At 46.3% G+C, this 27,828-nt stretch overlaps 1 protein-coding gene across 1 annotated transcript in view; it reads left to right on the top strand.

Annotated features, from left to right (window-relative positions):
• Positions 1-621: 621 nt before the first annotated feature.
• The window catches only part of GSDME (gasdermin E), a 35,133-nt gene continuing 7,926 nt past the window's right edge, over positions 622-27,828 (top strand). The window contains 7 exon segments of the mRNA XM_038760421.1: positions 622-856; positions 2,418-2,610; positions 16,036-16,091; positions 16,094-16,206; positions 17,893-18,013; positions 26,013-26,201; positions 27,462-27,589. Of these exon segments, the coding sequence (XP_038616349.1) occupies positions 646-856; positions 2,418-2,610; positions 16,036-16,091; positions 16,094-16,206; positions 17,893-18,013; positions 26,013-26,201; positions 27,462-27,589 (1,011 nt within the window). The 5' untranslated portion in view covers positions 622-645.

Below are 27,828 nucleotides of genomic sequence, written 5' to 3'. Positions count from 1 at the left end.
TATAAACTTATTTTTAAACTGCCTTTCTTTCATCATTCTAAAATTCCCCTGGACAGGGATAATATCCTTTCATCTGTGTGTGAAGGCACAATAAATGGTGAGAAAATAATAGTATTGCAAGAAGCTCACTTTCTCCTGGGATCAGAAACGAATGAAAACAGGCAAAACTGAAGGTCTGACTTGAGCATGTTTATTGACCCAGAATGTGGTTTGGTCACGGTCCACGAGGAAAGCTTGTTTATGTGGTTTTAAAGGATTCTTTTCAGCTCCCGCGATCCAAACATCACCAGTTTTTCCATTAATGCGTATTATTAGCCTGACCAGATGTTTCGGTTTGCTCAGCGCAGCCTTGATGAGTGTTATTATTGAAAGAAATAAACGCTTATTTTCCGTTGGTTCTAAGGCTTGAACTCTTTAGAACCATCCACAGAATTCTAGGCTCAGACTCAATCCCGTGACAAAAAGAATCGGTGGAGCAATTGCAATTTCTGTATCCTGAAATTCAGAAGGTGGGAGGAGGCGCTTCCTTGGTGTGAACAGAGGTTTGGGGGGTGAAGCATCTCTGACGATGGAAACTAGAAAATTCCTATCTCCCTTTTGCCTCCAGAAAAGGAACGAAGGGTAGAGACGCTGTGGTCTCCCAGGATGTTTGCGAAAGCCACGAGGAGCTTTCTGAGGGAGATTGACTCCGGTGGTGATCTGATTTCGGTGTCAAATTTGAACGACTCTGACAAGTTGCAGCTGCTGAGCTTGGTGTCAAAAAAGAAGAAACAGTGGTTTTGGCAGAAACCCAGGTACCAGTTTTTGGCCATCACCCTGAATGATGTCCTAGAAGGGAACCATTCTCTGAAGCCAGGTAAAAATGGTCAATTGTTTCTTCATTCCTTGTTGCTTGTGCTTGAAAAGTACAATTCCTTTCCAAAAATTCCTTTCCTAGAGGCGTGCTCAATTCTGAAGCCGTGCATTTTCTTCTAAGATAAGAGTTTGTTTTTAAATTGGATAGCACGAGGTTTTAAATTCTATCTTTCTTCTTGATCTCACCCTTCTGCAACTTGACCATTCTTGGGTTACGTCCACCTCTCTTTCCTTCATCTTCCTATCTGTTCATTTTTTTCCATTTCCTTTCCTGCATCATTACTCTGATTGCTTAGGATCCATATTTAGTCTCCCTTGGGATCTTCTCCCCTCTAGAATGGGTTTGTTGGGTTTCCAGATTATTTTAGCTGTTTTTCATCTCTTAGGCATTGCTTGATAGTTTCCCACTATCATTTCTTATTATACTTCCTATTGAATTTTTAAAAAGTGTAATGATGGAGCTGGTCAGTCAGTTATATTTATTAATAATAATAATGGCATTTATTAAGCACTTAGTATGTGCAAAGCATTGTTCTAAGTGCTGGGGAGGTTATAAAGCAATCAGCTTGTCTCCTGGGGGGCTCACAGTAAATTTATTGCAAGTTTACTGTGTGCAGAGCACTGTACTAAGAACGTGGGAGAGTACAATATAACAATAAGAGTCGGTAGATACATTCCCTGCCCACAACAAGTTTACACAGACCAAGCCTCAGTTATTTGGTGTGTGGGAGATGGAGAAAAAAGAGTCATATAGAGAGGCAAAGGAAGCTCAGACCTAAGGTCTCAACCTTGATCATGGTGGTATTTATTAAGCACATAGAGTGTCCCAATTTCTATACTGAGCACTAAGGTAGATCCAAGACAATCAGATTGAGACAGTCTTTATCCCACATGAGGCTCATATACTAATAGAGAGGGAGAGTAGGTATCTTATCTCCATTTTGCTGATGACAGACTGAAGCAGAGAGAAGTTACAATTGGCCCAAAGTCACACAGCCAGCAAGTGGCGAAGCTCGGACTAGAAGCTGGCTCCCTTGATGCCCATTGCTGTGCTCTTTCCATGATTTTTTGACTGTTCTCAGTGCGAGATGAGGGACTCAAGTTTAGGATTATGCCCAGGAGCCCCAAGGCTACCGGATGGGCCCCAAGGCAAGCTCAATTGTGCTCAAGAGGACCTGGGCAGCCTCTTGAGTTCCCATAGCTTTCTGCCCTTCCTCCCCATTCCCCTGTAGCTGTGGGACATGATTGATTGATTGATTGACACTGCTTCCTCTCTGATGATTCCTCAGACAAGGGTAAACACCCAAACTACGCAGATTTCCGGACACGAGGTCAGGCCCACTTCGGTTTGACGCAGGTTTTTTTCTGGCCCGATTCAACCCATGCCACGGGCTAGTTGTGGCGAGAAGCAGGTCGTACTGGGTCTCCTCTCCCTCTGCTCTTGGGTGTGCCTATGTTCAGGCTTGAATAAGGCATTGCTTTGACTAATTTTCTAGCCTGTAATTATAGCGTGCGCGGGTCCAGGGCTGGAATAGAGGCATCCCTGTGACTGTTTTTTCCAGTGGTGGTGGAGTCAGACTTTGTGAAATACGAGGGCACCTTTGACGACAAGGTGAGCGGCAACGTTGAAAGCTCCCTCGGGACAGTGACCCTCCGGGCCGGAGGTAAAGGCCGTGTGAAGAGCAAGCTTTCGTTTGGCGCCCTGAAGAAGCAAGAGGTGGATTTGCAGCAGCTGATCAAGAATGCCTTGGGAAGGTAAGAAATCCCTCATTCAGTCATTCATTCAATCGTATTTATTGAGCACCTGTGTGCAGGAGACTATACTAAGCGCTTGGAAAGAAGCAGAGTGGCTCAGTGGAAAAGAGCATGGGCTTTGGAGTCAGAAGTCAGGGGTTCAAATCCCGACTCCACCAATTGTCAGCTGTGTGACTTTGGGCAAGTCACTTCACTTCTCTGTGCCTCAGTTCCCTCATCTGTAAAATAGGGATGAAGACTGTGAGCCCGCCGTGGGACAATCTGATCACCTTGTAACCTCCCCAGCGCTTACAACAGTGCTTTGCACATAGTAAGCGCTTAATAAATGCCATCATTATTATTATTATTAAAGTACAATTCGGTAACAGACAGAGACAATCCCTACCAAACAACAGGCTCACAATCAATCAATCAATCAGTTGTATTTATTGAGCACTTACTGTGTGCAGAGCACTGTACTAAGTGCTTGGGAAGTACAAGTTGGCAACATATAGAGACAGTCCCTACCCAACAGTGGGCTCACAGTCTAGAAGGGGGAGACAGACAATAAAACAAAACAAGTAGACAGGCATCAATAGCATTAAAACAGATAAATAGAATTATAGATATATACACATCATTAATAAAATAAATAGAATAATAAATATGTACAAATAAACACAAGTGCTGGGGGGTGGGGAAGGGGATAGAGCGGGGGGGGGAGGAGGGGGCAAGGTGATGGACGACTTTGAAGCCAATAGTGAAGAATTTTTGCCTCATGCGAAGGTTGATAGGCAACCACTGGAGATTTTCGAGGAGGGGAGTAACATGCCCAGAGCGTTTCCTGCACAAAGATGATCTGGGCAGCAGTTTGAAGTATAGCCTGAAGTGGGGAGAGACAGGAGGATGGGAGATCAGAAAGGATGCTGATGCAGTAATCCAGTCCGGATAGGATGAGAGATCAAAACAAGAAGACAGCAGTTTGGATGGAGAGGAAAGGGCAGCCCCAGGCATTCCACCGACCTCTGAGCGCCAAGCGCCACTGGTGCAGGGCTTGGAAGACTTTTCACTGGACCTTATGATTGCTGATTTTTAAACTTTCTGAGGAACACAGAAAAGCAACGTGGAACAAGCATGGGCTTGCAAGTCAGAGGACCTGGGTTCTAGTCTCAGCTCTGCCATTTACCTGCTGTGTGACCTTGGGCAGATTACTTACCTTTGCGCTCAATAAAATGGGGATTAAGACTATGAGCCCTATGTGGGGCAGGTACCGTGTCCAACCTAAGTATCTGGTATCTACCCCAGTGTGTAGTACAGTACCTGGCACTTAGTAGGCGCTTTACAAATGCCGTTGGGGAAAAAAAAAAACCCAAAATAAATCCTGGATTCCTCTGGGTTTTTGTTTACCTAACTGCTACAGTTTAGGAATCGTTTTAAGACATCTTCAGATGTGTTTTTTTGTTTGTTTGTTTGTCTTCTAATCAGCCTATCCAGATGACCTGTCTTGAAAGTTTCTTGTTTTTTCATGCTGAGGGCTTGATGAAAACAAATGCCTTTCAAGCATCTGGAAGAATTAATTCCTAAAGTAACAAAACCCAGAATTTAGCCAGTGGGACTCTAGGCATATGGGTTTTTCTGATGGAGGAATGAAGTGTTTGAGGGGCTTCCCAGGAGAGGCCTGTGTTTAGTTTGTGAAACTAGAGGGAAATGTTTATCATCTCCCATCTTCTTGTTTTCAGTAAGTGCTTTACCTATCATATACCTCCTACTGCTTTTATCGTTGTTAAAAGCTTTAATGGCCAAACAGGATTGACATGGAATGTGGATTTTAGTTGAATTCCATAAGGAACCTTTAGCAGAATCAATGCACTCACTGAGTGCAGTGTATGGACAGATACCAATAAAGAGCGTGTTTGGAAACACACAAAGAGGCCCAGAGAAAATATGTCACAGGTCTGCAAAAGAATTGGCTTTAGAGGAAATGGGAGAGTGATCTGCAGCATGGCATAGTGGATAGAACAAGGGCCTCAGAGTCAGAAGGTCATGGGTTCTAGTCCCATCTCTACCACTTGTCTGCTGTGTGACCTTGGGCAAGTCACTTCACTCCGTGCCTCAGTAACCTCATATGTAAAATATGGATTGAGACTGTGAGCCCCACATGGGGTAGGGGCTGTGTCCAACCCGATTTGCTTGTATCCACCCTGGGGCTTAGAACAGTGCCCGGCACATAGTAAGCACTTAACAAATGCCGTCATTATTATTATTATTATTATTGTTACCTGGGGAGGAGCATCCTTGGAAGAGGATGCAGCTAAAGAGTTGTCTGTAAAATCACAGAGCACAAGTATTACCCAGCCTGTCACTTCCTCCTGCTCACTTGCATGGCCAGTGTGGGCTTGTCTGCAAATGAGGGAATGATCTGCCATCTTCACGGTGGGGGTTATTGAAAACCAACATCCAGGCCATTTTATATGGGCGGTAAATTCTTTCTCACATTGTCTGCTCATCCCTTGGCTCATAGACTCCCAGGAGAGGGGACGTGAACAGGAAGGGTAGTAAGGTGATCGTTTGATACCCGGTTGGCCTTGATACTGGTAATTAAGTACTGTATGTTCCCAGGGTTTCTTTTTCCAGGCATTTTTATTTCGGGAAATGTAGCTAAGGAGTCATTTCTAATGCAAGTCATTTCAATCCTCAAAACTAAGAATATGAGCAGTACTTCCCAGTGACGTGCCTAGTCCGCCTCCAAAATAGGCCCTCTGAGTCCTGGCATGGAGAATTTTAAATAGGTGAATGCTATATATTAGGAAGATGTGGGTGGTTAAAAATCCTTTGGCAGTTCTAAGCAAGGATTGCTTTTTGGCACTGTAATCGCTCTACCCATAATATCCCTGTCTTTCATCAGCTTAGCTTTTCCAGCTAAGAAATATACTATCTAAGGAAGATTATCGTTCCAAGAAATGCTTTCTCTCACTGCCATTGCATGGAAAGTTGAAAAGAACCTGGAATGTAATGTAAGTAGGGGTGAGGTGTTCTTTCCAGATGAGGCAGCCACAGTTGTGGTGTCCAACACTTGGCCTTCTGGTGGCTTTTAATTTCTTTTCCTAGCCCTTTTCAGCCAATAAGTATCCCTACAGCAGCCAGCTGAACCTAGAATTTTGGGAGCCATTATTGAGCTATTAATCAATCATATTTATTGAGCACTTATTGTGTGCAGAACACTGTACTAAGCACTCAGGAAAGTACAATACAACGGAGTCACTGGACATATTCCCTGCCCACAGTGAGTTTACAGTCTAGAGTTTGAACTCCAAGTCCCATAGTCTGGGTTCAAAGTGTCTTACGTTGCGGGGATACTGAGAGGTGGAGAACATTCCAATAATTTTAATTGCTTTTGAACCAAAGAGTCTGAGGAGTGCTTAGTGTCCATTTGGAGGGTCTGATGAGTGATGTAGCTCGAGAGAGGATCGAACCCTTAGGATCTCTCTGAGGATGGAGTAGAAGGATTGAAGTTTCTTCTGCTGGGGAAGGTGACGAAGGATGGGAGTGGACAGGATCCCTAGGTCTCAAAAATCAGGAGGAGGAAAAGAAATCCTGCTCTGTTCTGGGATGGGGTTGGCAGAGGAATGTGTCATCACCTCTTCTTGGTTTCTCATAGAGGGGAGGTTTTTTTTTTAATAGTATTTGTTAAGTATTTTCTATGCACCAGGCACTGTACTAAGCACTGGGGTTGATACAAGCTAATCAGACAGCTCACGCATGTCCCACATGGGGCTCACTGTCTTAATCCCCATTTTACAGATGAGGTAACTGAGGCCCAGAGAAGTGAAGGGACTTGCCCAAGGTCACACGGCAGACAAGTGGGATTAGATTAGTATGTGTTAGGTTGCATATACCTAACTGTTCAAGTTGGCATCCAGGTGGGCAACCACCCCTGCACACTAGTCATCCAGGCATCCTGCTACCGCTGTTGGAGCAGAACATTGGCCTGGGTGAACCATTAGACTGATGATGTTCTTGTGCTTTTAAACAGGAACCCGGCTGCGTGACTTGATTTAAAAATGCCAGAAAGAAAAACCCAAGTAGCTCACAAGCCATGTATGTGGGGGAATAAAAGGAAACTAAGCTCCATTTAAACTGTGAGGAGCTCTGACCGATGGGCTCTGTATTTAATACATGGAATTCACATTGAAATGAAAACTATCAAAGTCTGACTTAGGTTGCGTATTTGGGGCTGTCTCGGTTCATTATAGAGTGTGGGTTTTCTAATGTGCCGGTCTTTCTAACCTATTTTTTAGGGGCTTTTTTCGGTGATATTTGTTACCATAAGCATTTAAGTGCTTACTGTGTGCTAGGCACTGTACTAATTTCTGGGTAGATACAAACCAATCAAGTTGGACACAGTCCATGTTCCACATGGGGCTCACAGTCTAAATCCCCATTTTACAGATGAGGGAACTGAGGCCCAGAGAAGTTAAGGGACTTGCCCCAGGTCACACAACAGACAAGTGGCCAGGCTGGGATTAGAACCCAGGTCCTCTGGCATCCAGGCCCATGCTCTATCCACTATGCCATGCTGTTTCTCCTGGGATTTCCTGTTCATCTGAGCCTTCCTTCCTCAAAATGCTGCTTTACTTCAGGCTGAAATACGGCGATGGTGTGGGAGCCACAGCATGATGTGTTCCAAAGGCAGTTTACTATCTGATCTCAGGGAGCGGGATAGCTACCGTGGTCACTTTGGGTGTTTTGGCAGTGGGCATTTTAGCGTTCTAAAATAGCAGACTCACTGTGTTTTTGCCAAACTCCAGCTGCCTTGGCCTGTGAGGCACCCCATCATCATCATCAATCGTATTTATTGAGCGCTTACTATGTGCAGAGCACTGTACTAAGCGTTTGGGAAGTACAAATTGGCAACATACAGAGACAGTCCCTACCCAACAGTGGGCTCACAGTCTAAAAGGGGGAGACAGAGAACAAAACCAAACATACTAACAAAATAAAATAAATAGCATAGATATCATCATCATCATCATCATCATCATCAATCGTATTTATTGAGCGCTTACTATGTGCGGAGCACTGTACTAAGCGCTTGGGAAGTACAAATTGGCAACATCTAGAGACAGTCCCTACCCAACATTGGGCTCACAGTCCAAAAGGGGGAGACAGACAGACAAAACCAAACATACTAACAAAATAAAATAAATAGCATAGATATGCACAAGTAAAATAAATAAATAAATAGAGTGATAAATCCGTACAAACATACATCCATATATACAGGTGCTGTGGGGAAGGGAAGGAGGCAAGATGGGGGGGGATGGGGAGGGGGACGAGGGGGAGAGGAAGGAAGAGGCTCAGTCTGGGAAGGCCAGACTAGGAAAACGTGAAAATTGGGAAAATGTGACTGGGAAAACGTGTCCCCCACCCCCCGTGCCCGCGGCCTTCCACCTTCCCCAGGAGGTGGAGGTGCTTCTGAGGAAAATGTCTTAAGGCAGCCACTGAGGGATAGAGCCCACGGGATGGGAAGCAAAACACTATCCTCCTTCTTGAGGACTGCCCCACACCTGAAAGCTTGCCTGGGTTAGATGATCCTTTATCTATGAGTTGTACCCTCAACTAGCTTTTGTGCATTACTGTCTTTCAAAGTGTTGGTGAAGTAGAAGGAATGTAATCTGAAGCCACGTATTTCAGCCTAAAGGAGGGAACTGCTTCGTCAGTGGATAACGCCGGAGAGTCACGACTTCCTAGAGAATCCCCAGTGTCCACCACACTGTAGTTTCCCTAACAGATACCTCTGAGGCAGGGTCTCAACATCCATCAGAGGCTGTTGACAGAGCCAAGGCCAACCACCTGCTCATTGCTGCCTTCCCTCAGGGCCTTCCTTTCCTCTTCGCCTGCCGTGCTCCCCCATCACACACAGAGTCTTCTCCCTGGGAAGTTGGGGGAGTTTTCTGTCTCATCTGAGCCTTGCAGTTGGCTCACTGCCCTGGGTTAGGGCTCAAGGGCTAAGTGAGGATGTAAAGTTGGTCAAATAATGATCGAGGAAGGATAATCACCAAAAGTCATGAGGGCACAGATTAGTACAGTGCTCTGCACACAGAAAGCACTAAAAAAAAAATGATTGAATGAATGAGACAGGGTGATGGAAGCTTGTCTTTGTCAAGTGTTTTAAACTGGCCTTGCCTGGATTAAGAATAGGCACTTCTGGATTGTCTCTTGGCAGTAAAATGACCCGCCATTCATGAACAAAGCCTACAAGAGAACCTCTCTTAGACCCTCACCCTTATTAATTCAATCATATTTATTGCATGCTTACAGTGTGCAAAGTACTGTACTAAGCGCTTGGAGTACCGTATAACAACGGACAGACACATTCCTGCCCACAACGAGCTCACAGTCTAGAGACTCATGAATGGAGTCTGGCAATCGGTGGTCACCTTGGACCCAAAGGACAGCACTTCTATACTAAGCTTGGAGATGTTATCCATTAGCTTCCCTGCCCTTGATGTGAAGCTCCTTTTCTAAAGGGTTGAACCTTTGTCCTTTCTGTCCAGCCTCATCCTAAAAGCTGTTGGTGAAGATCATTCAGATAAGGTGGCTGATCATTTACCTCTGCAGATAAAACATAGCCAGGTTTTCTTTTCCTTCAGGTTATGCTCCACGCTTCATTGAATCCCATGACGATCACAGTTGGAAAGTCCCCATTCTGGAGCCTGTTGTCACTGGGTGGTCAGAGACAGGGCTAACCATTGTACTACCAGGTGAGCGGTATCTCTGCCGCTGTTCCGAGACTGGAAGTCTTGGAGAAGAGAAATTTCACCCTAACTCTCATCCTCATCTGACCCAAAAAATTCCTGTCCATTTAAGAGGATCACAGCTGCTTTCCTTGATGTCTTATGGAGCTTGGAAAAATTCATGGGGCAAGGAAGATTTCCCCATTGGCCTGGTCTTCTGGCTATCCCTCTCTAGAATGTGAGCTCGTTGTGTGCAGGAATGTGTCTGTTTGTTGTTGTATTGTATGCTCCCTAGTGCTTAGTATGGTGCTTTGCAAACAGTAAGTGCTCAGTAAATATGATTGAATGAACAAATAACCAGAGAAGCATTTAAAAAAAAATTCAGTCTGGATTGGATTTGGGTGATAGTGGCCCAGGAAAGAGCTTTCCCATGTTGCTTCTTACAGAGAGCTCGACTGAGTAGATAGGGTAAACCGTGAGTAGAATTCAAGTTAGATTTCCAGAGCAATAGCAACCTCATGTGTGTTCCCATCCCATCCTCTCCACCCCCACAAAAAGAGCTACACAAAGAAATGAGCCAAGTAATCTAGCACAGCTCTGGGAGTCAGGAGACCCGGGTTCCAGTCCTGGCTCTACCACTGGCCTGCTATGTGACCTTGGGCAAGTCATGTAACCTCTATTGGCCTCAGTTTACTCATCTGTAAAATAAGGTTACTAACACTTGCCTCACCCTACAGCATAGCTACAAGGCGCAAAGATGAAATGGGTCACTTGCACCAAAGTGCTGTAGAAAAAAACCATATGCCATACGTTTTCAAAGATCAAATAAAAGATAAGATAAAATAAAATAATAATAATATTTGTTAAGTGCTTGCTATGTGTCAGATATCGTACTAAGTACTGACACTGTACTAAAGCACTGATTCCATGGATTTATCCAGCCCAAAGTTTCCAAAAGGTGGAATCACTAGCCTGGTCTACCCCTGTCCCAATATCCACAGCAGCAGGGAGCTGGCCTTCTGCCCATCCTCAGCCCTGGATAATGGCCGGGAAGCTCCCAGAAGTGCCACCACCACCCCCGAGCCCCCATCCCCTCCCCTCCCCAGGGTTACAGTCTTCTACATTCTTGTGGCCTCATTAGATTTTTCTATTCTGGGTGAGTTGTCGCCCAGCTTGCCTATTTTAAAAGACATTTTTCTCTGTAATCTCAGATCATAGAATTACAACCTTTCTAGACTGTGAGCCCGTTGTTGGGTAGGGACCGTCTCTATATGTTGCCAGCTTGTACTTCCCAAGCACTTAGTACGGTGCTCTGCACACAGTAAGTGCTCAATAAATACGATTAAATGAACGAAAGGAAAGAGAAAGCTGACCTTAACCTCCCTGAAAGAGGTGGCACGTTCTCCATTATGAGTGATTTCAGTGGGTTTATCCCCTCAGGTTATTTATTATGCAATGGTTTTCTTCATTATCAGATGCCAGTATGGAGAGCCAAGAGAACATGCCATCAATCAGTCAATCTATCAAGGGTATTTATTGAGCACTTAGTAGGTGCAGAGCACTGTATTAACTGCTTGGGAGAGTACAATACAACAGAATTAGGCAACACAATCCTTGCCCATAAAAAGGTTATCGTCTAGATGGGGAGACAGACATTCATAAGAATGAACAAGTAATTTATAATATATAATTTAAAACTGTGCACATAAGTGCTGTGGGGTTGGGGGTGGGGGGAATATCAAATGTCCAGAGGTCACAGATCCAAGTGCATAGATGATGCAAAAGGGAGAACAAGCCGGGGAAGAGAGGGAAGGCCTCTTGGAGAAGATAATAATAGTATTTGTTAAGCACTTACTATGTGCCAAACACTGTTCAAAGCACTTGGGGGGGGATAAAAGGTAATCAAGGTTGTACCGCGGGGGGGTCACAGTCTTAATCCCCATTTTCCAGATGAGGGAACTGAGGTTCAGAGAAGTAAAGTGACTTGCCTAAAGTCACACAACAAACATATGGCGGAGCCGGGATTAGAGCCCATGACCTCTGATTTCCAAGTCCGTGCTCTTTCCACTGAGCCACGCTGCTTCTCTGATAAATGATCCGTGCAGCAGGGTGAAGTATGGATTGGAACGGGGAGAGACAGGAGGCTGGGAGGTCAGCGAAGAGGCAGTAGTTAAGGCAGGATAGGATAAGGATTTGGATCAGCAAGGTAGCAGTTTGGATGGAGAGGGAAGGATGGATTTTAGTAATGTTGTGAAGGTCGAACCAACAAGATTTGGTGACATTAAATATGTGGGTGGAATGAGAGAGATGAGTTGAGGATAAAGCCCTGCTTACGGGCATGTGAGACAGGGAGAATGTGGTGTTGTCTACAGGGATGGGAACGACAAGGGGAGGACAGGATTTGGGTGGGGAGATAAGGACAATAGTTTTGGACATATTTAATCTGAGATGTCGGCAGGATACCCAAGTAGGTATGTCTGCTTCAAAAAGAATCGGATCGCAAACATCTCAGTAAAGCGTTTTAAGGCAAAGGTGCTTTTTTGCTGAGGGGTGCATTCCTTTACTTGATTTTATTGGGGTTTCTTGATGAATGTGTGAGATCACAGGAGAATGGGGAATTCTTGAACAGCAGATTTATGGAAGGTTTATCCTGAGCTTTCATGAAAGCATTTTAGGAATTTTTTTTAATAATGGCCAGAAACAGCCTGAAGGGTTTCTTTGGTTTTTTTTCCCATCTTTTAAAGTAGATAAAACCAAAACGATTCCCCACTTGTAGGGTAACTCCTGAAGCTAGGCCTTGTTTCTGTGACTCTTAGGGCCTGTCTTCTTATACTGGAATTTAATTTTAGCTTTTGGCTGTGAAATGGAAATGAGTGCAGCAAAATAACTTCCATCCAAGGCAGCGAAATTTAACCAACCAACTGGAAGATTGAATTGTGCGTTAATGACACCAGCAGGGCCCTTGGGACGAAGTTGATAACGCTTACATTTTTCAGCTGAGGAGACATACCCGCTCTGGCTTCCTAATCTCCACCCATTGGAATCAAATGCCTGTTTGTGTGGCCGTGACAGGAAAGAGAAAACGATCCTTATTGGGGAAGGTCTGGGACTTGGTCCTGATGATTTAATAATAATAATGATGATGATGGTATTTGTTAAGCGCTTACTATGCGCCAAGCACTGTTCTAAGTGCTGGGAGTGGGGGTATACAGGGTAATCAGGTTGTCCCACGTGGGGTTCACAGTCTTAATCCCCATTTTACAGATGAGGGAGCTGAGGCACAGAGAAGTTAAAGTGACTTGCCCAAAGTCACACAGCTGACAGGTGGCGGAGCCAGGATTAGATCCCATGACCTCTGACTCCCAAGATCTGTGCTCTTTCCACTGAGCCACACTGCTTCTCTATTCCGATTTGGGACCGGATCGTGACGATCCCTTTTCCAGGCTTTCAAACAGACCCATCCCGCCTTCCTCCAGAGCCATGGTAGGCACCAGAAGGCAGTGTCATCCTTCCCTTCCTGCAGCCTTGACCGGGAGATGGGTGGACTTGGGAGGGAGAGCTTTGACTAGGCCAGATCCAGTTCCTGGCAGTTCAATCCTAGGAGGCCTTGGCCACACCTCTCTTCAGCTATCATGTGCCTGTAATGAAACCTCTTGCCTTCATCACATCTTCAGTTAGGGGTGCCTGATATTTTGCTGAAATTCATCCATTTTGGTTATATTTTCTCAGATGCCCGCCACTACTAGGTGCCCTGTCCTTCAGTTCCCTCTGCCATCCTTCCCACTTTTCAGCCTGGAGTTTTTTGCCCAGCCTTTTGGAACAGTAGAAATGCCACTCTGTCGCCCGGATAATTTTTCTCCAAAAATCAATCAGTCAATCAATCGGATTTATTGAGCGCTTACTGTGTGCAGAGCACTGTACTAAGCGCTTGGGAAGTACAAGTTGGCAACGTATAGAGACAGTCCCTACCCAACAGTGGGCTCAAGTCTAGAAGGGGGAAACAGAGAACAAAACCAAACATATTAAAAAAATAAAATAGAATAGATATGTACAAGTAAAATAAATAGAGTAATAAATATGTACAAACATATATACAGGTGCCGTGGGGAAGGGAAGGAGGTAAGACAGGGGGATGGAGAGGGGGAGGAGGGGGAGAGGAAGGAGGGGACTCAGTCTGGGAAGGCCTCCTGGAGGAGGTGAGCTCTCATTAGGGCCTTGAAGGGAGGAAGAGAGCTAACTTGGTGGATGGGGAGAGGAAGGGCATTCCAGGACAGCGGGATGATGTGGGCCGGGGGTCGACGGTGGGACAGGCGAGAACGAAGCATGGTGAGGAGATTAGCAGCAGAGGAGCGGAGGGTGCGGGCTGGGCTGGAGAAGGAGAGAAGGGAGGTGAGGTAGGAGAGGGCGAGGTGATGGACAGCCTTGAAGCCGAGGGTGAGGAGTTTCTGCCTGATGCACAGATTAATTGGTAGCCACTGGAGATTTTTGAGGAGGGGAGTAACATGCCCAGAGCGTTTCTGGCCAAAGACAATCCGGGCAGCAGCATGAAGTCTGGATTGAAGTGGGGAGAGACACGAGGATGGGAGATCAGAGAGAAGGCTGATGCAGTAGTCCAGATGGGATAGGATGAGAGCTTAAACGAGCAGGGTAGCAGTTTGGATGGAGAGGAAAGGGCGGATCTTGGCAATGTTGCGGAGCTGAGACTGGCAGGTTTTGGTGACAGCTTGGATGTGAGGGGTGAGTTCAGTTCATGTTTCCCCATTCTCTAAGAACCTCCAGTGGCTGTCCATCCACCTCCTTATCAAACAGAAACTCCTTACCAGAGGCTTTAAAGTGCTCAATCACCTTGTCCCCTCCTACCTCACCTCACTGTTAATAATAATAATAATGATAGCATTTATTAAGCGCTTACTATATGCAAAGCACTGTTCTAAGCACTGAACACAGCCCTCACATTTTCGCTTCTCTAATACCAACCTACTCACTGTCCCTCGATCCCTTTTAACTCACCACTCACCTCTTGCCCTCATCCTGTCCCTGGCCTGGACTGCCCTCTCTCTTCATATGATAGTGGTATTTGTTAAGCTCTTACTATGTGCCACGCACTGTTCTAAGCACTGGGGTAGGCACAAGGTAATCGTGTTGGACACAGTCCCTTTCCCTGGTAAGGCTCCCAATCTTCATCCCCATTTTACAGATCAGGGAACTGAGGCTCAGAGAAGTTGAGTGACTCGCCCAAGGTCACACAGCAGACAAGTGGTGAGCTGGGGTTACTCTCCCCTCTTTCAAAGGCTTATTAAAGGCACGTTTCCTCCAATAAGCCTCCCCTGACTGAGCTTTCTTGTCCTCTTCTCCCACTCCTTCCTGCATCGCCTTGCACTTGGATTTGCTCCCTTTAATTACCCCTCCCTCAGCCCCACAGCACTTCTGTACATATCCTTAATTTATATTAATACCTGTGTCCCCTCCCGCCCCCCGCAAGCTCACTGTGGGCAGGGAACATGTGTACTAACTCTGTTATATTGTTATATTATACCCTCCCAAGCTCTTGTACAGTGCTCTGGACACAGAAAGCGCTCAATAAATACGATCAGTTGATTGATCGATTATCCTGCCCCTGTCTCTGCCCCTCCTAACACTGTTTCTGTCTGAGGATCTGTCACCTTCCCTGCCCCCTCCGCCTGTGACCAACTTGGCCACTCTCCCTCCCTCTGTTGCGATGAATCCCTGTTAGGAGGACTGATTCTCAACAGCTTCCCTGCGACCCAAACATTCCCAGAGGGGAGCACACCAGTCCCTGTGGCTTGGGCCTGTCCCTGATGAGAGGGGCAGGATTCTTCCACATTTACTCAGCCATAGGTCTGCTCTTCTGTTCTCTCTGTTGAAATTCAGGCTGAGAAGGGAGTTCCAGTTTTTTCCAGTGCTTCTAGATGAAGGGTAGGGACTGTCTCTATAAGTTGCCAATTTGTACTTCCCAAGCGCTTAGTACAGTGCTCTGCACACAGTAAGCGCTCAATGAATATGATTAAATGGATGAATAAATGAATGAATTTTGAAGGCATCTCAGAGTTGAAAATCCTTCTCTAAAAAGCACTTCAGGGAAAGAGGCTCCACCCAGTGCCACGGGTACTTGCTTCAGACCCCAGTAAACTTCACTATCAGAAGTTTTCTCTCTTCAAACCGAAGTCCCTCCTCTGGAATACAAGCCCATTTCCCCTTGTTTTGTCCTCAGAGCAAATGACGCGCAGACGGACTTCCTCCTCCATGAAACGTCTTCCTTGGATCTTCTCCTCTCTGGGCTCAGTGATGATGGGGGAGTTCAGTTCCTCCACCAGAAACCCAGGGCTGGATGGTGGAGGCAGATGGGTGGTGGGGCCCAGGACCAGCCGATTTTCCTTCGAAAACCGCAATTCTGCTATGGAACCAACGCAATTTGGGAAGACTCCCCTCCCCTTTCCAGTTCTTTGAGCATGTGCCTGCGTGGTGGAAAGACAGAAAAGCATCAGAGGTCTCGAGTTTTTGGGTGACCTCAGGGAGGATGGTTTTTAGCATCACCAGATGGATTGTTTCGTGTCTTCTCGTTATGCAGTGGATTGCTTGGGACAGCAGGATCCTCTCCCAGACGGGCTTCTCCTGTTGGGAAAAGAGTCACGTGGCAGGCAGTCTGGGGGAGAGCTTAGGCCAATCGACACTCATTTTCCTCTTTCAGAACGATCAATTTGAAGAACTCTCTGCTACAACAAGTGCTGACAGGGAAAAATGAGGTCCTTGTATCTTGATCAAGAAGATCGTGATGATGCAGAGTTGTCTGATGTCTGAGCACATCCAGATGGAGGAGAAGCTTGGCGGAGCAGTGGGGGTCCAAAGCAAAACCCTGAGGGTAAGTGCCTCCTCACCTACAGAGGCCAGGGAAGAGCTAACGTCTTCCCCGCCCCGGGGACGGGATCGGGGGCAGGATGCTGGCTGTTCCCGAGGCAGGATTCAGCCAGAAACCTGGAGGGCCTTCCTCCGGTACTCCACGGAGGGTAAACTTCATGTACAAGCAGGTATTTTTCCAGATGAGCCCCAGGTCACGGCTAAAACAACGGGAGACCCATGGCCTGCTACTTCCCAGTTGGTCCCGAGAGCCAGCAAGATCCGATTGAGTCCCTTCATCATCATCATCATCAATCGTATTTATTGAGCGCTTACTGTGTGCAGAGCACTGTACTAAGCGCTTGGGAAGTACAAGTTGGCAACATATAGAGACAGTCCCTACCCAATAGTGGCTCACACAGTGGACCTCTGCTACCCTGCAAGTGTGGGGTGGATGGGCTTGCCGCAGCTCACCTGTCCAGGAGACGGGGGTGGAGAAATGAGCGTCTCGTCCATCCTCTTGAGACAGCAGGTGAGCTTAGGCTATGTAGCCTAAGGCTATGTAGCTGTGCAGCGTGCTCTCAAATGGACTCTCTGGAAGTAATCTGGATTTTTCTTAAGGGCTTTATAAGGGCTTCTACAAACCCTGGTGAAGGAAATTGGTGTTTCTAGGGAATCCCAGGCAAGGCGTAATAATAATAATAATGATGGCATTCATTAAGCACTTACTATGTGATCAGGATGGCCCACAGGAGGCTCACAGTCTTAATCCCCATTTTACAGATGAGGTAACTGTCTTACTATGTACAAAGCACTGCTCTAAGCGGTGGGGAGGATACAAGGTGATCAGGATGTCCCACCGGGGGCTCACAATCTCAAATCCCATTTTACAGATGAGGTAACGGAGACACAGAGAAGTTAAGTGGCTTGCCCAAAGTCACACAGCTGACAGGTGGCAGAGCCGGGATTTGAACCTATGACCTCTGACTCCAAAGCCCATGCTCTTTCCACTGAGCCACGGTGCTTCTCTAAGACAATTTGCCTTCTCCAACCTAAAAGATTTTCTCTCTTTCTGTAGCCTAACCCCACCTTCCCCTAAACCTTCTGCACAATGGGTAGTCTAAATAAACATTCAGTGGAAGAGTTCCTAGGTTCATGCACAAATCACCCTTAGACACATGTGTGGCAATGGGCACTCCTCAAGTTCAAATCCAATATATGCATTGGCCTCATTAACCGAAGTCTTTCCAGGCAGCAAAGATCACACGAGCAGTTAACCCACCAGCCTCTACAACACTTCTATTCTCTAAAGAACTCCTCAGATGAAAGAAAGAAGGAAAAAAAATTAAAAAATCAAGCTTGGACAAGTTTCAATCCCAATGGTGCAGTGGATAAAGCGTAGGCCCGGCAAGTAATTTCACTTCTCCGTGCCTCAGTTACCTCGTCTGTAAAATGGGGATTGAGAATGTGAGCCTCACTGGGGACAGGGACCCGATGTGCCCGTATCCACCCCAGCGCTTAGTACAGTGCCCGGCACAGAGTAAACCCTTAATAAATACCACCGTCATTATTATTATTATCCTTGCTCATAGTTTCTCCATCTTTGGAAATTTCATGTGTGGGGCCAGTAGGTCAGCCTGTTGGGCGGAAATAAGCCCGATAAATCTTGAAGCCAAAGTAGGCTAATTTCCTCCATGCATGTGCCCTTCAGGTTTCAGTGAATGAAGGTGTGAACTTGATGAGAGATTCCAGTGTCGTCCTGGAGATCCCTGCCCTCACAGCTATTGCCTATAGTGTTATCGAACTGTACGTGAAGCTGGATGGCCAGTTTGGTAAGTCCCCTGCCTGAGGGATTGGCTTTGAAGATGTTGCCTGGTTCTAGGTTGCAGCCAGCTCAATCTGGAGCCCAACCAAGCGTGGTACACCCTTCCAATAATAATGATAATTGCGGCATTTGTTAAATCCTTCCTATGTACTAAGCACTGGGATAGATACCGTATATGCAGAGCAGATACAGTCCCTTCCCACACGGGGCTCACAGTCCTAGGAGGCAACTCTCCTTTTTGCAAACGAGGAAACGGACACAGAGAAGTGATTTGCCTAAGTTCAGACGGCAGACAAAAGGCAGATCCAGGATTAGAACCCAGCTCTCCTGTGTCTTTCCACTAGGTCATGCTGCTTTTACCCACTGAGCTCCCACTTGGGGTACAGGGGGGAAAGGAACTCAGGTAAGCCAACTGCTTGATGTATTTTCGGGGCCCTTACAACAGTAAATACCTTGCCTCCTGAGATCGGGGCTGGAGAAGCTAATCAATCAATCAATCAATCGTATTTATTGAGTGCTTACTGTGTGCAGAGCACTGTACTAAGCGCTTGGGAAGTACAAGTTGGCGAGCTAATGGCAGGTGAGGGTCCTCACATCCTTCCTGATGAGCCCCCCGGCTCCCCCAAGTTCCAGGCATGTTTGCCACTTCATCAGCTCCGTGGTTGTTCCCCATCTCCCAGACCTGGATGTTTTCCGAGTTGGTTCTGATGGAACTTTTCCCGTCATTACGCCTTTATCATACGGGTGGTTCTTTCTTTTTATGCTTGGTTTGCCCTCTCCTCACCATTAGATTGGGAGTTCTTAAACACAATTGTTCTTCTCCCCCTCCAGACTATAATTCATTCATTCATTCATTCAATCGTATTTATTGAGCGCTTACTGTGTGCAGAGCACTGTACTAAGCGCTTGGGAAGTACAAGTTGGCAACAGATAGAGACGGTCCCTACCCAACAGCGGGCTCACAGTCTAGACGGGGGAGACAGACAACAAAACAAAACATATTAGCAGAATAAAATAAATAGAATAGTAAATATGTATAAGTAAAATAAATAGAGTAGTGAATATGTACAAACAGAGTTCTGCTTAAGTGAGCAAGGAGGAGGGAGGGGCTCCAACTTTATCTTTGCTTTCCTCCTCTCCCCTTCCTCACCCATCCCCAACTAGTAGGGCCCTCCCACTGACCAGAAAAAAGGCTTTAATACTAAACTGGAAACGTGACCGATGTTACCTGCCTGTGGGTAGGGAATGTGTCTACCAACTCTGTTGTACGCTCCCAAGCTCTTAGTTACAGTGCTCTGCATACAGTAAATATTCAATAAATACCATTCATGGATCGATTCCTTTCAGAATTTCCATGCCCCAAGCAAAGCTGTATACCGACACAGATTCTCTGAGTTCTATTTCTATTTGTTCCGACAATTTTGACACCCGTCTACATGTTTTGTTGTCTATCTCCCCCTTCTAGACTGTGAGCCCATTGTTGGGTAGGGACCGTCTCTGTATGTTGCCGACTTCTACTTCCCAAGCGCTTAATACAGTGCTCTGCACACAGTAAGCACTCAATAAATACGATTGATTGATTAATACAGTGCTCTGTGCATAGTAAGTGCTCAATAAATACGATTGAGTGAATGAATGAATGAGAACCCAACTTGTACTTCCCAAGCGCTTAGTACAGTACTCTGCACACAGTAAGCGCTCAATAAATACAATTGAATGAATGAATGAATGAGAACCAATTATGACTTGCTGTTTTAGGAGCCTGAAAGAGTTGCGAAGCTTTTCAGAGCTTCTAATTTACTCAGTGGGAGCATTTAAATTCACGTGGGAGAAACTGGCATCCTGAACATAGTCAAACCAAGAGGAATTCTTGTTCAAATGAGTTCTGTTTGATCAGTCGATAGTATTTGAGTGCTTACTGTGCAAAGAGCATTGTGTACTAAGTGCTTGGGAATGTTGCCAACTTGTACTTCCCAAGTGCTTGTACAGTGCTCTGCACTCAGTAAGCGCTCAATAAATACGATTGAATGAATGAATGAATTGATCCACTGAGATTATTTACCCTAGTGTTACTGTAACCCAAAGCCTGTGGGGGCAGGAGGGATGAAGAAGGGATAGGTGAGGCTAATTAAATGAGATCTTATATTTTACATCCTCCAAGGGTAAAGAGAGTACATAAAAGTACATGAGAAGCAGCGTAGCTCAGTGGAAAGGGCCCAGGCTTTGGAGTCAGAGGTCATGGGTTCAAATCCCAGCTCTGCCAACTGTCAGAGGCAAGTTCTCTGTGCCTCAGTGACCTCATCTATAAAATGGCGATGAAGACTTTGAGCCCCCCGTGGGACAACCTGATGACTTTGTAACCTCTCCAGCGCTTAGAACAGTGCTTTGCACATAGTAAGTGCTTAACAAATACCATTATTATTATTATTATTATTATTACAAAAGTATTTGTCAATCCCATTCCTGACCTCAGGGATCTTACTACAAGCTAGCTGGAGAGACGGACAATGAAATAATATTACAGGCAAGAAGAATAGACCTATGTAAGATATGTATTCATTCAATCATATTTATTGAGCGCTTACTGTGTGCAGAGCACTGTCCTAAGCGCTTGGGAAGTCCAGGTTGGCAACATATAGAGACGGTCCCTACCCAACAGCGGGCTCACAGTCTAGAAGGGGGAGACAGGCAACAAAACAAAACATATTAACAAAATAAAATAAATAGAATAAATATGTACAAATAAAATAGAGTAGTAAATCTGTACAAACATATGTACATATATACAGGTGCTGTGGGGAGGGGAAGGAGGTAAGGCGCGGGGGATGCGGAGGGGGAGAAGGGGAAGAGGAAGAGGGGGGCTCAGTCTGGGAAGGCCTCCTAACTGAGGCCCAGAGAAGTGAAGTGACTTGCCCAAAGTCACACAGCTGACAGTTGGCGGAGTCGGGATTTGAACCCATGATCTCTGACTCCAAAGCCCGGGCTCTTTCCACTGAGCCACGCTGCTTCTTGGGAAGATTAGAAATCAATCAGGGAAGGCCTCCTGGGAGAGATGTGGTAGTAATAGTGTAATGACAAGGAAGTGCTGAAGTGGGAGTTGTGGGGGATGTAATAATAATAATTTATTTTATTTTGTTAATATGTTTTGTTTTGTTGTCTGTCTACCCCTTCTAGACTGTGAGCCCGTTGTTGGGTAGGGGCCATCTCTATATGTTGCCAACTTGTACTTCCCAAGCGCTTAGTACAGTGCTCTGCACACAGTAAGCGCTCAATAAATATGACTGAACGAATGAATGAATAATAATAATGATGGTATTTGTTAAGCGCTTACTATGTGCAAAGCACTGTTCTAAGTGCTAGGGAGGTTACAAGGTGATCAGGTTGTCCCACGGTGGGCTCACAGTTTTAATCCCCATTTTCCAGATGAGGTAACTGAGGCCCAGAGAAGTGAAGTGACTTGCCCAAAGTCACACAGCTGACAGGTGGCAGAGTCGGCATTTGAACCCATGATCTCTGACTCCAAAGCCCGGGCTCTTTCCACTGAGCCACGCTGCTTCTTGGGAAGATTAGAGATCAATCAGGGAAGGCCTCCTGGGAGAGAGGTGATTTCAGAAGGGCTTTGGAGAGGAGGAAAGCTGTGGATTGGGGAAATTAAGGAGAGGGGAGTGTCAGGCAGGGAGGGAGGAAGGAAGGAAAGGCTAAGCAAGAAGTTGGTGGCAAGAGAGGAGAGAATGAGGCATAGTGAGTAGCTTGGCTTGAGAGGAACAGAATGTGAGCTGGGATGAGGTGGGAGAAGAGAGGAGATGAGTAGGAGAGAGAGCTGATTAGTGGCTTACAGCAGATGGTCAGGAGTTTTTAATAAAAATGGCATTTATTAAGCGCTTACTATGTGCAAAGCACTGTTCTAAGCGCTGGAGAGGTTACAAGATCATCATCATCATCATCAATCGTATTTATTGAGCGCTTACTATGTGCAGAGCACTGTACTAAGCGCTTGGGAAGTACAAATTGGCAACATATAGAGACAGTCCCTACCCAACAGTGGGCTCACAGTCTAAAAGGGGGAGACAGAGAACAAAACCAAACATACTAACAAAATAAAATAAATATGATATATTTATAATATATATATTTATATATATAATATATATATATTTATAATAAATATAAAGATGATCAGGTTGTCCTACAGGGGTGCTCACAGTCTTCATCCCCATTTTACAGATGAGGGAACTGAGGCCCAGAGAAGTGAAGTGACTTGCCCAAAGTCACACAGCTAATCGGCGGAGCCGGGATTTGAACCCATGACCTCTGACTCCAAAGCCCGGGCTCTTTCCCACTGAGCCACGCTGCTTTTTGCTTGATGTGGGGGGAAAATGGAATTCTTTCTGTGCCAAGCCAACCTCCCTACAAAGTCAGTCTAGTTTCCGCAGTCCCTGGAAAGACCAGAAGAGCAGATGACCTCCCCCTGCCACCCCCCGGACATCTACTAACCACTCTGCATCTTAGACAAGAAGGAAGTGGAGGCCGGTGGTTGTGTCTTGAGTATTTGGGTTAGGTAGAATTTTGATGCAGAATTTTGATGGAGAAGCAGCATGGCTTAGTGGAAAGAGCCCGGGCTTGGGAGTCCGAGGGCGTGGGTTCTAATCCCGGCTCCGCCACTTATCAGCTATATAACAATAATAATAATAATGGCATTTGTTAAGCGCTTACTATGTGCAGAGCACTGTTCTAAGCGCTGAGGGGAGATACAAGGTGATCAAGTTGTCCCACGTGGGGCTCACAGTCTTAATCCCCATTTTACAGATGAGGTAACTGAGGCTCAGAGAAGTTAAGTGACTTGTCCAAGGTCACACAGCAGATGCGGTGGAGCTGGGATTCGAACCCATGACCTCTGGCTCCAAAGCCCGTGCTCTTTCCACTGAGCCACGATGACTGTGGGCAAGTCCCTAAACTGCTCTGTGGCTCAGTTACCTCATCATATCTATTTATTTGACTTGTACATATTATTTCTATTTATTTTATTTTGTGAATATGTTTTGTTCTGTTCTCTGTCTCCCCCTTCTAGACTGTGAGCCCACTGTTGGGTAGGGACCGTCTCTAGATGTTGACAACTTGTACTTCCCAAGCGCTTAGTCCAGTGCTCTGCACACAAGTAAGCGCTCAATAAATACGATTGATTGATTGATCTGTAAAATGGGGATTAAGACTTTGAGCCCTACGTGGGACAACCTGATTACCTTGTATCGACCCCAGCGCTTAGAACAGCGTGTGGCACATAGTAAGCGCTTAACAAATACCATCATCGTTATTATTATTATTATTATTCAGTGATCTGGGGATTTTTCAAGGATGGGCCTGCCCGTTTAGGACTGGTTACTCTGGCCACTCCTCATTTAAGGTGGGGCGGGGGAGGTCGTGCCTTTGGCAACCAGCACTGGGCATGTTTTCCGGCAGGGGGGCATTGGTATTCAGCATGCCAGGGGTGACTGTAGTGGACACCGTGAGTGAGCCCACGATGGGGGTCTGGACCATGAGTATCTCAAAGCCACCCTGCCACACTGCAGTCTTTGCCTCCATAACCCGCCGTAGGAGGGCTGGCCCTTGGTGCCGGAGGCTGAAGATTGCCTGAGCATATGTAGTACAGTGCTAAGCGCTTAGTACAGTGCTCTGCACATAGTAAGCGCTCAATAAATACGATTGATGATGATGACGTTGCATGCACGCAAACACACAATGTTGCATGCGTGCACACACACATAATCTTGTTTGCATGCAAACGATCTCACACGCAGTCCCATGCAGCGTGGCTCAGTGGAAAGAGCCCGGGCTTTGGAGTCAGAGGTCATGGGTTCGAATCCCGGCTCTGCCAATTGTCAGCTGGGTGACTTTGGGCAAGTCACTTCACTTCTCTGGGCCTCAGTTACCTCATCTGTCAAATGAGGATTAAGACTGTGAGCCCCCCGTGGGACAACCTGATCACCTTGTAACCTCCCCAGCGCTTAGAACAGTGCTTTGCACATAGTAAGCTCTTAACAAATGCCATCATTATTATAATTATTATTATTATTATGCACACAAAGTCCCTCACATACTCTCTCACACTCCCGCACTCTCCCACACTCTCTCCCATGCTCTCACGTACACACTCTCTCACGTACACACACTTTGTCTCTCTCTGTCTGCATCCTCGTGTGCTGACTTTGATCCCGACTGCAATTTGAATCCTCATCTCAATGCTGAGCGATAGCACCGAATGACTTATGACCACATACAAATGAGTCACGGATCTATTACATATAGTCCACTCAGTTCTGCCAAACAGCGTGTTTTCAGTACACGATTTGGTTAGAAAGTTGAGAATTAGGGGATAATAATAATAATAATGGCATTTGTTAAGTGCTTACTATGTGCACTGTTCTAAGCGCTGGGGGGATACAACGTGATCATGTTGTCCCATGTGGGGCTCACAGTCTTAATCCCCATTTTTACAGATGAGGGACCTGAGGCTCAGAGAAGTTAAGTGACTTGCCCAAGGTCACACAGCAGACTTGTGGTGGAGCTGGGATTCGAACCCATGACCTCTGACTCCAAAGCCCGGGCTCTTTCCACTGAGCCACGGGGATGTTTATCTGACAAGGCAAGCTTATTTGGGTGCAGCGTGCTGCAGAAATGTTTGTGTTTGTGGGCTGGTGACATGGTTCTTGGCAGGTATGGCTCAGAGTGGGCAGGGAATGTCTTTGCTTATTGTTGTATTGTACTTTCCCTAGTGCTTAGTACAGTGCTCTGCACACAGCGAGCGCTCAATAAATGTGATTAAATGAATAAATCTTCCCAGACTGAGCCCTCCCTTATCCTCTGCTCCTCCTCCCCCCATCACCCCCACTCCCTCCCTCTGCCCTACCCCCTTCCCCCACCCACAGCACTTGTGTATATTTGTACATATTTATGACTCTATTTTGTTAATGATGTGTATATATCTATAATTCTATTTATTTTGATGGTATTGACACCTGTCTACTTGTTTCGTTTTGCTGTCTGTCTCCCCCTTCTAGACTGTGAGCCCATTGTCGGGTAGAGACTGAAGCAGCATGGCTCAGTGGAAAGAGCCCAGGCTTTGGAGTCAGAGGTCATGGGTTCAAATCCCAGCCCCACCAACTGTCAGCTGTGTGACTTTGGGCAAGTCACTTCACTTCTCTGTGCCTCAGTTACCTCAACAGTAAAATGGGGATTAAAACTGTGAGCCCCCCGTGGGACAACCTGATCACTTGATATGTTTTGTTTTGCTGTCGGTCTCCCCCTTCTAGACTGGGAGCCCATTGTTGGGTAGAGACCGTCTCTATATGTTGACAACTTGTACTTCCCAAGAGCTTAGTACAGTGCTCTGCACACAGTAAGTGCTCAATAAATGCAATTGAATGAATGAACGAATCACCTTGGAACCTCCCCAGCACTTAGATCAGTGCTTTGCTCATAGTAAGCGCTTAACAAATACCATTATTATTATTATTATTTTTATTATATGTTGCCAAATTGTACTTTCCAAGTGCTTAATACAGTGCTCTGCACAGAGTAAGTGCTCAATAAATACAACTGAATGAATGAATGAAGTATCACAAGGTATGTTTTCCTTTACGTGACTATCTGCAAGAACGTAACGCTTGCATTATCAGAGAAACTGGATGTATTAGATATGTGCTGTTGTGAGGTTGATTGTTAGATCCATTAAAAAGCTATTAGATGCAGAAGTCTCAGCTCTCCGCAGGAGCATCAGATCTGTATATGAGTAGGTGGGGGTGCACATGAGGGTTTCTGACATCTTAAACTGCTCTCCCCAGCTCTTCAATGAAAATAAGCCACACAGGTTCATGTCCAGCGGAAAAGTCTTCCCCTGCCTTCTCTTCTTCCCCCCGCCGAGGCGGAAGAAATCAAGATGAGATATGTTGCAGGTTGCCTGAAGCAGCTCGTGTCTGATTGCCTCTGTTCCTCTGCTTCCCCAACTGCAGAGTTTTGCCTGCTCCAAGAGAAAGAGGGGGGCTTCGAGAGGATGAGGGAAAGCAGCTGGTTTTACACGAGATTCCAGGTCTCTAGAGAGCCGACCTTGCCCTGTGCGCCCGATGCTCTGGACGGCTTAGAGCTCTTGGATGCCGGGAAGCTCACGGTCATGGAGGGCCCACTGAGTGCCTTCAAAGAAGGTATTCCTCTTTGGCTCATAGCTAATAAAGCTGGGGATTCATTCAGTCAGTCATATTTATTGAGTGCTTACTCTGTGAGGAGGACTGTACTAAGCACTTGGGAGAGTACAGTACAACAATAAACAGACACATTTTCTGCCCACAATGAACTTACAGTCTAGAGGTGGGGAGACGGACATTAATATAAATAAGTTAATTACAGATTATCATCATCATCATCAATCGTATTTATTGAGCGCTTACTGTGTGCAGAGCTCTGTACTAAGCGCTTGGGAAGTACAGATCTGTACCTAAGTACAGTGGGGCTGGGAGGGTGGGGAGAACAAAGGAAGCAAGTGAGGGTGACGCAGAGTGGGAGAAGAGGAAAGGGGGGCCTAGTCCGGGAAGACTTCTTGGAGGAGATGGGTCTTCAAAAAGGATTTGAAGGCCGGGGGCGGGGCAGAATAATTATCTGTCGGATTTGAGGAGGGAGGGCGTTCCAAGCCAGAGGCAGGACTTGGGCGAGGGGTTGGCAGCAAGATAGAGGAGATCAAGGTTAGCATTAGAGGAGCAGAGCAAAGGGGTAGGGGGGACTCTTCCCCTCCCGTGTCCCCAGGCTGTTATGGGGAAATCGCTGTCTTGAGTAGACTTTTACAAGCCTAGCATCCCCCTCGAGGAAGAAACACTGTACAAAGCGCTTGGGAGAGCACAATATAACAATAAACAGGCACATCTCCTGCCCACAGTGAGCTTACAGTCTAGAGGGGGGAAGCAGCCAATTAATCTAAATAAATAATTTACAGATATTCATTCATTCATTAAATCGTATTGAACACCTACTGTGTGCAAAGCACTGTAATAAGTCGTTGGGAAAGTACAATACAACAACAGACACAGTCCTTGCCCATAACGAGCTCACAGTCTGGGGGATATGTACAAAAGATATAAGATATGTAGATATGTACATAATTGCTGTGGAGTTGGAAGGGGGGGATGAATAAAGGGAGCAAGTCAGAGTGACGCAGAAGGGAGTGGGAGAAGAGGAAAGGGGGGCTTAGGGAAGACCTTTTGGAGGAGATACGCCTCCAATAAGACTTTGAAGTTGGGGAGAGTAACTGTCGGGCAAATTTGAGGAGGGAGGGTGCTCCAGGACAAAGGCGGGAAGTGGGCGAGGGATTGGAGGCCACGGGGTCGGAGGTCAAGCCCCTGGAGCAAGCGCCAGTGCTACTCTGTACGAGGCCATTCTGCCGCTCTGAGGGGCTACCTGTTTTCCATTGGCAGAGGCAGCTGTGTTGGAGAGGAGTTTCCATGCCTTCAAGGACCTCCCGGAGCAGCACCGGAAAGCTCTGGGTCACATCCTCCAAGAAGCACTGAAAGACGAAGAATTACTTGCTGCCCTCGAAAAAGCGGTAGGAGAAAGAACTTTCTTCCTTTTCACAAATCTTTCGCTCCCAGCTACGATCACCCTTTCTGGGCTGCCAAGACTCTGAAAGCCTCCGGGGAGCCATCCCGCTTCCGCTTTTCCTTGCCGAGAAGCCTTTTTCCAAACAGTTCTGCTCATTTTTTTGTTGTCGTCACCTTCTTCCTTAGCTTTCCAAGCTCCCCACAGAGACTTGGTCAGCCGGGGACCCGGGTGGGGCGGGAGGGG

Source organism: Tachyglossus aculeatus, chromosome 2 (genome assembly GCF_015852505.1).
Source record: "Tachyglossus aculeatus isolate mTacAcu1 chromosome 2, mTacAcu1.pri, whole genome shotgun sequence".
Classification (NCBI taxonomy): domain Eukaryota; kingdom Metazoa; phylum Chordata; class Mammalia; order Monotremata; family Tachyglossidae; genus Tachyglossus; species Tachyglossus aculeatus.
The sequence above is the reverse complement of the archived record's forward strand: the minus strand, read 5'-3'. Positions and strand labels throughout refer to the sequence as shown.